The sequence below is a fragment of the Panthera pardus genome, unplaced genomic scaffold, assembly GCF_024362965.1.
Source record: "Panthera pardus isolate Hobbes unplaced genomic scaffold, ASM2436296v1 HiC_scaffold_16, whole genome shotgun sequence".
Taxonomy (NCBI): Eukaryota; Metazoa; Chordata; class Mammalia; order Carnivora; family Felidae; genus Panthera; species Panthera pardus.
This window is the reverse complement of record NW_026526721.1, coordinates 125,547,120-125,559,189: the sequence shown is the minus strand read 5'-3', so window position 1 is coordinate 125,559,189 and position 12,070 is coordinate 125,547,120. Positions and strand designations below refer to the sequence as shown.

The window sequence follows — 12,070 nt, the reverse complement described above, 5'->3', positions numbered from 1 at the left end:
TATTTTAAAATAAATTATATTTTAAAAAATAAATAAATTTAAATATATATATAAAGACAAAAAGAAAACTCCTAAAAGGAATAAGAGAAAAGCAATTAGCTACATACAAGAACACCAGCATAAGACCATAAACTGAGTTTTCAAGAAAAACTTTTCAAGCCAAAAGAAGTTGCATGATACATTCAAAGCGCTGAAAGGAAAAAAAACCTACATCCAAGAATACTCTACCTGGCAAGGATATCATTCAGAATTAAAGGAAAGATAAAAAGTTCCCCAGGCAAAAGTTAAAGGAGTTCATCATCACTCAAAATTCTAAAGGGACTTCATTAAATGAAAAGAAAGAGTCATTACTAGAAGTACAAAAATTATGAAAATAAAAGATCTCACTGGTAAAAGTAAACATACAGGAAATGAAGTAGATCACTTATAAAGCTAGTATAAAGGTTAAAAGACAAAAACACTAAAATCCATTTTACCTACAATAATTCATTAAGGAATACACAAAATACAAAGATGTAAAATATGGTATCATTTACATAAAACATGGAAGGGGAAATAAAAGGCAATCTTTTAGAATGTGTTTATACTTAAGCAACCATCACCTTAAAATAGTTACACATAAAATGTTATATATGAGCTTCATGATAACCACAAACCAAACCTACAACAGACATAAAAAAATTAAAGAGAAAGAAAAAAGCATATACTAAAAGTCATCAAATCAAAGGGAAGAGAGTAAAAGATAGGAACAGGGTAGAACTACAAAAATTACCAAAAAATAGTTAACAAAACAGCATTAACTACATACCTATAATTAACCCCTTCAAATGTAAATGGAATAAAATGATGTAATCAAGAGACAGGGCAACTGTGTATATAAAAAAGACCCATCTGGGGATGCCGGGGTGACTCAGTCCATTAAACATCTGACTCTTGATTATGGCTCAGGTCATGATCTCACAGTTCGTGGGAATGAACCCTGTGTCAGGCTCTGTGCTGATAGCATAGAGCCTGCTTGGGATTCTCTCTCTACCCACCCCCTCAAAATAAATAAACTTAAAAAAAATAAAAATAAAAAAGATCCATCTATATGTTGACTACAAGAGATTCACTTCAGATTTCAGAACACCTACAGACTGAAAGTAAATAAAGAGACAAAGATATGCAAACAGAAACAAAAAAAATTTTAAAAAGCTGTAGCAGCAATTATTTAGATCAAACAAAATAGACTTCAAAACAAAGACTGAAACAACAGAGAAAGGCAATACCTAATGATAAAGCAATGTATCTAGCAAGAAAATGTAACTATTTTAATGATCTATGTACCAAACATAGGAACACCTACATATATTAAGTATTTAGAGACATAAAAGGAGAAACTGACATTAGTACAGTTACAGTAGAAGACTTTACCAGCTCACTTACACCACTGGATGAACCATTCAGCCAGAAACTCAGCAGCTAGTAGAAACACTGGCTTTGAACAACACAATAGAGTTGAGACAGAGTTGAGAAATGAGACAGGCTTAACAGGTATATACAGAACATTCCATCAAAATTCATGAGAATATAGTTTTCAAGGGTATTTAGAACACTGTCCAGGATAGATCACTTGTTAGGTCACAAAAAAACCCTCAATAAATATAAGCGCAGACTGAGATCATATCAAGCATCTTTTCCAACCACAACACTATGAAACTAATGATCAATTATAAACCAAAAACTTGAAAAAACCCACAAACACATGGAGGCTAAAGAACATTGTACTAAACAACCAATGCATCAATAAAGATCAAACAATACATCAGAAAATACCCGAGTCAAATGAAAATGGAAACACAGCAGTTCAAAATATTTGGGACACAACAAAGTCAGATGTAAAAGGAAGTTTATAGTGATACAAACCTACCTCAAGAAACAAAATAAAAGCTCAAATAAACAAATTTAACTTCACACCTAAAGGAAACACAAAAAGAAAAACAAAGCATAAAGTCAGTAAAAAGAAGGAAATAATGACAAGAGAGTGGAAAAAATTACTGAGTAAAGAAAAGATCAAACTAAGATCTGATTCTTTTCAAAGAATCAAGTAAATTGATAAATTTTAAGTCACACTATAAAAGAAAGAGAAAGGACTTAAAAAAATCAGAGATGAAAGACAAATTACAACCAACACCATAGAAATACAAAGGATAAGAGACTCCCACAAAAAATTAAACACCAACAAACTGGACAACCTAGAAGCAATGGATAAATTCCTAGAAACAATCTTTCAAGAATGACTCAGGAAGAAAAAAGAAAATCTGGACAGATTACCTGTAATGAAACCAAATGAGTAGCCAAAAACTCCTAACAAACCAAAATCCAGAATCAGATGGCTTCACAGGTGAACTCCACTAAACCTCTTAAAAGAGTTAATATCTGAGGCACCTGGGTGGCTCAGTTGGTTAAGTATCCCTGATTTCAGCTCAGGTCATGGTATCTCACAGTTGATGGGTTGATTCCCACATTGGGCTCTGTGCTGACATCTCAGAACCTGGAGCTTGCTTCAGATTCTGTGTCTCCCTCTCTCTCTGCCCCCCCCCCCCCCCGCTCCTTCTCTCTCTCCCTCTCTCTCACAAATAAATAAACATTAAAAAAATTTAAAGACTTAATACCTATCCTTCGGAAACTATTCCAAAATATTCAAATGGAAAAAATGTTTCTAAATTCATTCTCCAAGACCAGGATTACAAATATACCAAAAGCAGACAAAGACACTAAAGAAAATGGCAGGCCAATATCCTTGATGGAAATATATGCAAAAATCCTAAACAAAACATTAGCAAACTGAATAAAACAATATATTAAAGGCCCATTAACTATAATCAAGTGGAATTTATTTCATGGATGCAAGCATGGCTCAATATCTGCAATCTGCAATCAATCAACCCATGTAATAGACCACATTAACAAAATAAAACATAAACATAAAACAGTGTGCCTGGGTGGCTTAGTTGGTTGAGCGTCCAACTCTTGATGTCAACACAGGTCATGATCCCAGGGTCATGGGATCAAGCACAGAGCCTGCTTAATTAAGATTCTCTCCCTCTCCCTCTTCTCCTCTCCCTGGCTCACCCTCTCTAAAAAAAATAAATAAAAATAAAAAATAAAGGATAAAAATCCTATGATCATCTCAAGAGATGCAGAAATAGCATTTGGCAAAATTCAACATGCATTCATGATAAAAACTCTGAACAGGATATAGAAGAAACACATTTCAACATACTAAAGGCGATATACAACAAATTGGTTAACATCACAATGGTCAAACAGCTAAAAGCTTTTTCTTCAAGATCAGGAAAAAAACAAAGATGTCCATGCTCACCATCTTTATTCATTATAGACTAGAAGTTCAAGTCACAGAAATCAGGCAAGAAAAAGAAAGAAAATTCATCCAAATTGGTAAGGATGGAGTTAAACTGTCAGTATCTGCAGATGACATGACACTATATATAGAAGATCCTAAAGACTCCACCAAGAAACTATTAGACCTAATAAACAAATTCAGTAAAATAGCAGGATAAAAAATTAATATGAAGAAATCTGTTATGTTTGTATATACTAATAAGTAACTAGCAAAAAGAAAAATTTGTAACTGCATCAAAAAGGACAAAATACCTAGGAATAAATTTAACTAAAAAGGTGAAAGACCTATACTCTGAAACTATTAAGATATTGATAAAGGAAACTGAAGACAACACAAATAAATGAAAAGTTATGCCATGCTCAATGACTGAAAGAAGTAATATTGTTAAAATGTCTATACTACCCAAAGCAATACACAGATCCTACACAATCCCTACCAAAATACAAACAGCATTTTTTTACAGAACTAGAAGAAAAAATCTCAAATTCAAATGGAACGACAAATGACCCCAAATAGTCAAAGAAACTTGAGAAAGAGGAACAAAGCTGGAGGTAACACACTTCTGGATTTCAAACTATATTACAAAGCCATAATAATCAAAACAGTATTGTAATGGCACAAAAACAGACACATAGATCAATATAATAGAGTCCATTATAAACTCATATATATATGGTCAATTAATCTCTGACAAAGGAAGGAAGAATATACAACAGTGAAAAGACAGTCTTCAATAAATGATGCAGGGAAAACTGGGCAGCTACACATAAAAGAATAGAACTGGATCACTTTCTTATACCATATACAAAAATAAACTCAAAATGGAGTAAGGACCTAAATGTAATACCTGAAAACATAAAACTCCTAAAAGAAAACATAGGCAGTAAACCTCTGAACAGTCTTACCAGTAATTTTTGGGCTCTACCTCCTCAGGAAAGGGCAACAAAGGTCATAATAAACAACTGGGACTATATCAAACTAAAATTCATTTGCCCAGTGAAGCAAACCATCAATAAAACAAAAAGGTAACCCACCAAATAGGAGAAAATATTTGCAATCATGGTCCTTTGGATTAATGTCCAAAATACATAAAGAACTCATAAAATTCAACCCCCAATGAACAAATAATCAGATTTTAAAATGGGGAGATGAGGGCCAGGTGGCTCAGTTGGTTGAGTGTCCAACTCTTGGTTGAGTGTCCAATTCTTGATTTCAGCTCAGGTCGTGATCCCAGGGTCGTGGGATTGAGCCACACATCAGCTCCATGCTGAATGGGGAGCCTGCCTGAGATTCTCTCTCTTCTCCTCTGCCCCTCTCCCCTGCTTGCACTCTCTCTCTCAAAATAATCAATCAATCTTTTAAAAATGGGCAGAGAACCTAAATAGAATTTTTCCTAATAATACATAAAGATGACCAAAAGACACATAAAAAGAGGATCAACATCACAAATCACCAGGGAAATGCAAATCAGAACCACAATGAGATATTACATCACACCAGTCAGAAGGGCCAGTATTAAAAAGACCAGAAATAAAAATTGCTGGCAAAAATGTGGAGAAAAGGGAACCCCTTTGCATTGTTAGTGAAAATACAAATTGGTGAGCCACTAAGGAAAACAATGTGGAGGTTCCTCAAAAGATTAATGATAGAAATACCTTTTTTTCCAATAATTCTACTTCCGGGTATTTACCTGAAGAAAATGAAAATACTAATTTGAAAAGATATGTGCTTGCCTATGTTTACTGCAGCATTATTTACAATAGCCAAGACACAGAAGCAACCTAAATGTCCATCGATAGATGAATGGATAAAGAAAAAAATGTGTGTATGTACACACGTGCAATAGAATATTACTCAGCCATAAAAAAGAATGAAATTTTACCATCAGCATGGTAAATGGATGGAAATCCATTATGACAGGGATAGACCTAGAGGGTATAATGTTATATGAAACAAGTCAAAGAGAGATACCACATTTTCACATATACGTGGAGCCTAAAAAACTTATCAAATGAACAAAGAAAATAGAAATAGCCTCACAAATACAGAGAACTGATGGTTGCCAGAGGGGTGGAGGAAGGAAGTGGGGGAATGGGTGAAACAGGTGAAGGGGATTAACAGATAAAAATTTCCAGTTATAAAATAAGCCACAGGAATGTAAAGTACAGCATAGAAAATATAGTCAATAATATTGTAATAACTTTGTATAGGTGAGAGATGGGAACTATACTTATTGACGTGAACAGTGCATAATGTATGTAAATGTGAAGCCATTGTGTTGTTATACCTGAAACTAGTACAATATTATATGTCAACTACACTTCAATTTAAAAGAAGGGATTTCAAATTTAAGTATCATCCTTTCACCCCAATTCCCTCTAAGCTTTCCACTTCATCTATATATATACACACACCCTGCAGGTAGCCAGTCAATATTCTTTTTTGCCTTTCCTCTGTTTCTTTTTGCTCAAAAGAAAAGATACACATTTATATTCCATTTTTCCCTTCCCAAGAAAGTTGCATTCTTTAGACACTCTTTGGCACTTCGTATTTCATCCTTAAAAATGTATCCTGAGAGTCTCCCTGCATCAGTCCAGAGATCTTCGTCATTCTTTTTGACAATTTACTTAGTCACTCTCCTATATATGAGCATTTAGGTTGTTTCCAATATTTTGAAAGGACAAATAATAATGTATTGAGTAACCCTGTGCATTTATTTTCTTAATTCTAGAGTTATATCTTCATGGCAAATTTACATTAGTAGGGTGGCTGGATAAAAAACAAATGTAGTTTTGATAGATATTGCCAAATCTCTTTCTATCAGAGATGTATCAATTTTTATTCCAGGAAGCAGTATAACAGTGACTGTTTTCTAACAGCCTAACCAAAACGTCATTGGAATTTTTAAAGTTACCAACCTGAGAGGTGAAAAATAACATCTCAGTGTAGATGTAATTTGCCATTCTCTTCTTTCATATGTTTTCAGATATGCTTACTAAAATTTCATTAGTACTTGGGTATATTTCTGGATTTTTATTATATTCCACTGATGCGAAAACAGTGTGCTTTCTTGGTTAATCACAACAAGAAAAGATCTTCCTAGGGGCACCTGGGTGGCCCAGTCAGTTACGTATTTGACTTGATTTAGGTTTAGGTCGTATCTCACAGTTTGAGGGATTGAGCCCCACACTAGGCTCTGCACTGACAGAGCAGAGCCTGCTTGAGATTCTCTCTTTCCCCTGTCTCTGCCTCTCCCCTGCTCGTGCAAGTGTACACACACATGCTCTCACTCTCTCTCAAAAATAAACATTTAAGGAAGCACCTGGGTGGCTTAGTCGGTTAAGCATCTGACTCTTAGTTTAGGCTCAGGTCAAGATCTCACATTTTGTGAGTTCAAGCCCTGTGTCAGGCTCCATGCTGACACTGCAGAGCCTGCTTGGGATTCTCTCTCCCCCTCTCTCTCTGTCCATTTCCTGCTCACACGCGTGCAAGCTCTCTCTCTCTCAAAATAAACTAAAAAAGGTTAAAAAATAAACATTTAGAAATGAGAAAAGATTGTTCTGTGACTCATACCAAAATATTTTAAAATCCATTTTTTAAGATGCCTCTCCAGAAACTAAGAGGACACCAGAAAAGAAAATTGGCAAAGGACAGAAACAGAAAATTCAAAGAAAAAGTAATAGAAATAGCTCTCAAGCCTCACTCAGATGAGAAATACAAATTAAAACCATCCATATAAAAAATTAGCCAAGATCAACAACCTAATTAAAAGGCTCAAATTATAAAACCAAAGATCTTCCTTCACTTATTATGGGGTTACATCCAGATAAACTCATCATATGTAAGTTGAAACTATTAAGTCAATAATGTACTTACTATATCCAAACCACTAAATATCACAGCCTACCTTAAATGTGCTCAGAACACTTCATTAGCCTACAGACGGGCAAAATCACCTAAGACAAAGCCTATTTTATAATATAGTGTTGAATTTCCCATGTAATTTATTGAATACTGTACAGAAAGTGAAAAGCAGAATGATTGTAGAGGTAAAGAATGGCTGTAAGTGTATTGGTTGTTTACCCTCATTATTGTGGGGCTAACTGGGAGGTGTGGGTCACTGTTTCTGCTCAGGATCAGGAGAGAGTATCCTATCATGTATCTCTAAGGCAAGAAAAAGGTCAAAATTAAAAATTCAAAGTACAGTTTCTATTAAATACATATTATTTTACACCATCATAAAGTTAAAAAATCACAAGTTGAACCATAATAAGTTGGGGACTGTCTGTATTTGAAAAATATATAGGGATAAATCTTCATGCCCTTTTATTTAGCAATGGACTCTCAGATTTGACATTACAAGCATGAGTAAAAATAAATAATAGATAAAATGAACTAAAGTAAAATTTAAATGTTTTAAGTATGAAAGGACAGCCTTCAGAAAGTGAAAAGACAAGCTACAGAATGGGAAGGAAATTGTTCCAAGTTATATATCCGATAAGGGTTTAGTATTCAGAATATATACAGAACTCTTACAATGCACAACAAAAAAGAAACCATCTAAGTTAGAAATGAACACAGGGCTTGAAAACACATTTCTTTAAAGAAGACATATAATGGCCAAAAAGCACATGAAAATATGTTCAAGATCATTGATGAGATACCAATGAGATACCACGTCACACCCACTAGGACAGTTAAAATTTAAAAATTAGAAAATACCAAGAGTTGGCGAGGAAGCAGAGAAAAGGGAATCCTAGTACACTCTTGGTGGGAATGTAAACTAGCGCTGCCACTAAGGAAAACAGTATGGAGAGGATGTGCAGAAATAAGAGTTTTCATACATTTTTTTGAGGAATATAAAATGTAGTTGCTGTAGAAAATAATTTGATGGTTCCCTAAAAAGAAAAAGCAGAATCACCATATGATCTGGCAACCCCCAAGTACTCAAACAGAATTTGTTCATAAATGTTTATAGGAGTAGCATTCATAATAACCAAATGGTAGAAATAACCCAAATGTCCACCCACAGATAAATTAAAAAATTGTGATCTACACTACCAAGTTATTCAGTCATAAAAAGGAATGAATTATAGATACATGCGACTACCTCGATAAACCTCGAAGGCATTATGGCTAAGTGAAAGAAATCAGACACAAGAGGTCATATATTGGACAACTACTTTAATATAAAATGACCCAAACAGTCAAATCTACAGGAACAGAAAACAGATTAGTATTTGCCAAGCATTAAAGGAGGGAGGACAGATGAATGGGGAATGATTACTTAATGAATATGAAGTATCCCCCTGCAATACTAGAGAGTGATGAAAATGTTGCAATACTAGAGAGAAGTAGTTCAACATTGTAAACATGCTAAAAGCTACTGAACTGTACAATTTAAGATGGTTAATTGTGGTGCCCCCAGGTGTCTCAGTCGGTTAAGCGTCTGACTCTTGGTTTTGGCTCAGGTCATGCAGGAGTTCTACCCCTGCATCAGGCTCTGTGCTGATTGCAGAGCCTGCTTGGGATTCTCCATCTCTCCTTCTTTCTCTGCCTCTCTCTCTCAAAATAAGTAAATAAGCTTAAAAAAATTTTTTTCATTAAATGGTTAATTATAAGAATAAAAATAAATAACTAGATAGATCAACAAAATGGTTGATTGTATATTAAGTGAATTTCAACTCAATTAAAAAAAATCACACTGGTACATCATTTTTCAATCATTTATAAGACCAACTCCAAAATTTGATAAGAACACTTTGTTGAAAAAACTGAAAAGAAACAAACATTCTCATATATTACTAATGGGAATAAAAATGGGTACAATCTTAGAGCAGGAGTTTGGCAATATCGAACAAAATTTACAAATATATTTTCCCACAGACATCCTTCCACAAAGAGCAAATAAGGTATACACAACATAACTCATTACAGTACTGTTTGTAATAGAAGAAGACTACAAATGATGAAAGGCCTGTTAATAGAAGACCAGTTAAACTAAATTATCATACATACACACAAAGGAGTGCTATGATCCTGGATTGAAAAAGCTCCCAATATACCACTATCCTTTGTGTAAGAGTAGTGGGGAAGGAAAGAATATATATTCCTACTTACATGTATGGAAATTAGATAAATAATGCAGACAGACAGGCAGACAGATGATATACAACAAAATAGTTAAAAGCAGTTAACTCTGGAGTAGATGGGAAGGCAGGAAATGGTAAAGACTTTTTGCTTCATATCTTTTAAAGCTTTTTGGTTTTTTGATTCCTGGGAATTACAAAAGGAAAAAATTCAGAGACTACCAACTGTTTTAAAACCAAAACCGAAACCAGCGTGCCTGGGTGGCTCAGTAAGTTAATCGACCACTTCTTGATTTCAGCTCAGGTCATGATCTTGCAGTGGTGAGACTCAGCCCCACATCTGGCTCTGTGCTGAGCACGGAGCCTGCTTGGGATTCTCTCTCTTCCTCTCTCTCTGCCCCTCCCCCACCCATGCTCTCTTGATCTCTCAAAATAAATAAATTTTTAAATCAAAACAATCCAACAGAACACTTACATAGATTAGATAGTTCACTTAAAGTATGTCACTCGTGCTTTGACTTACCAATTTTAAGACTGCAAAATTAACAGTCTTTTCCCTCCCAACAGCATAATCTCCTGCCACTCTTCATCAATTTCAATGCTCTAAGATTCAGGTTCAAACTCTATGTCCAAAAGAGTACCCTGCTTTCTTGTCTTGAGGCATTTATACCCAATCTGTTAACTTTGGCCTTTCTTGGCCCTCTTAACTTTCTTTTACACAGTCTCAGTCTCACCACAGAGATTTTCCTCTAAGATGCACATATCTTACAAATACTCCCACATTCACACATACATAGAGATACAAAGCCTAGGCTAGATCAGAAGCCCTTCCTTGGTATTCCCACAGTATCCTGTCCTTAGGGACACAGACTCCAGATTGAGACAAGCCTGACTCCGAAACTTGAGTTTGGCACTTAAACTAACTGTATGATGTCCAAAAATTTCTATAAAATCATACCTGCCTGACAGAACTGTTAACCAATATATTAAATGAGTTAATGTATGTAAAGCACAGAGCATGACACATTAAATTGTCATTAAATAGTAACCAGTGTTATTACTCTTTAGGTGGCACTGAGCACTTTATACTAACTACTGGAATAATTTCCCTCTTTGTTCCTTATAATAAAGCCTCCTTTGAAAACTATACATACTCTAATACTGACTGGGGCAGAGACTATCTTCATAACATTAGGTATATTCTGGAACACTGCTTAGTACAAGATAGAGGTGTTCTGTAAATATTTGATAAACAACTTGTGTCAATACTGTGAGTGACAAACAAAAATAAAGTCTTCAAGAAATCAACTGAATCAGTGATCTCAATAAAAGATCACTGTACTTTCTGCACTGGAAAGCAAAGAATGCTGATTCCCAATCCCCCCTCTCATGTAACACAGCATAATCTGTTAGGATTTATCTATTCTTGAGAAGAAAAATATCAGTTATCAATATGATAAAAATAAAATTACATTATTTTAAAAAACTATCTATAGATATCAAACAGATGATAAACTTAAGAAACCAGATTCTGGTGCTTATGTTACCTTAAGCAAATTATTTAAGGTCCACGTACTTAATCTATGCAATGAGGACCAATATACATACTGACAAGAAAACAAAATAATGAATACTAGGAACTACCAAAATTCCTAATACGAAGCACAAACAGAAATACTATCAATCAGTAAATATTAATTATAAAAACTTATGATATAAAAAGTCAATTCAAATTCTTCAAATGAATTTTAGATTTCCTTGAAAATTTCATAAAATTTTATAGATCTGTTCTTTCGTAGCAAAACTGAACCAAAAAAAAAATGAAACAGCTTTAAATAACAATAATTTTCTTTATGAGAAAAAGCTCAGCACATTGTACTAGGATGGATTATATATAATGAATGAAAGGTGAAATAATTTGACACTGCTGGACTGACAGACTCAATGTACATTATTTATTCCATCATTATGTACCTCGACATCCTGAACACTGGATAAAAAAGTTGATCAAATCCAGAAGTGCGATGTCCCTGTCTTGTTTATATGATTCAATCCAGTCATCCACCACAGACTGTAGGAAAAAAATACATAAAAATGAAAACTCAAAAAAATTGGTATTACAACCAATAAATTTTTTAAAGTTTGTGATTTTATCTGTGTGTGGTCTATTTAAAATACTTACCCGAAATCATTTCTCTGTAGCCAAATAAAAGTAAAGATTCCTTTATTTTTCAAGAAAATTAAAAGATGAGTTACTAGGTTTCAAAAACTTGTTTAAACTGGAACACAATACAAAACTGACTAGTTTAATAATTATTAAGCAACTATAGATACTAATATTCAAACCACATTGTGAAAATACAAAAGCTAAACTAAATACACTTACACATAGAAACTGTTCATATATCAAAAAATCTATTTCATTAGTAGTGCATAAAAAGAATACACACCATATATAAAATGCATTTTTGTCAGGAATGAAAAAATGAGTTAATATTAGGAAATCAAATAATTCAATTATAAAGGAGAAAAAATTAAATGAAATTACTAGATCTCAAAATGGTATGTGACAAAA

The 12,070-nt window shown here is 33.9% G+C and overlaps 1 protein-coding gene across 2 annotated transcripts in view; it reads right to left on the bottom strand.

Moving 5' to 3' along the window:
• The window catches only part of STAG1 (stromal antigen 1), a 403,080-nt gene that overhangs the window by 220,214 nt on the left and 170,796 nt on the right, over positions 1-12,070 (bottom strand). For both annotated transcript variants that reach the window (XM_019437287.2, XM_019437295.2), the window contains one exon: positions 11,470-11,566. In XM_019437287.2, coding sequence (XP_019292832.1) covers positions 11,470-11,566 — 97 coding nt within the window. The remainder of the gene's footprint in view (positions 1-11,469; positions 11,567-12,070) is intronic.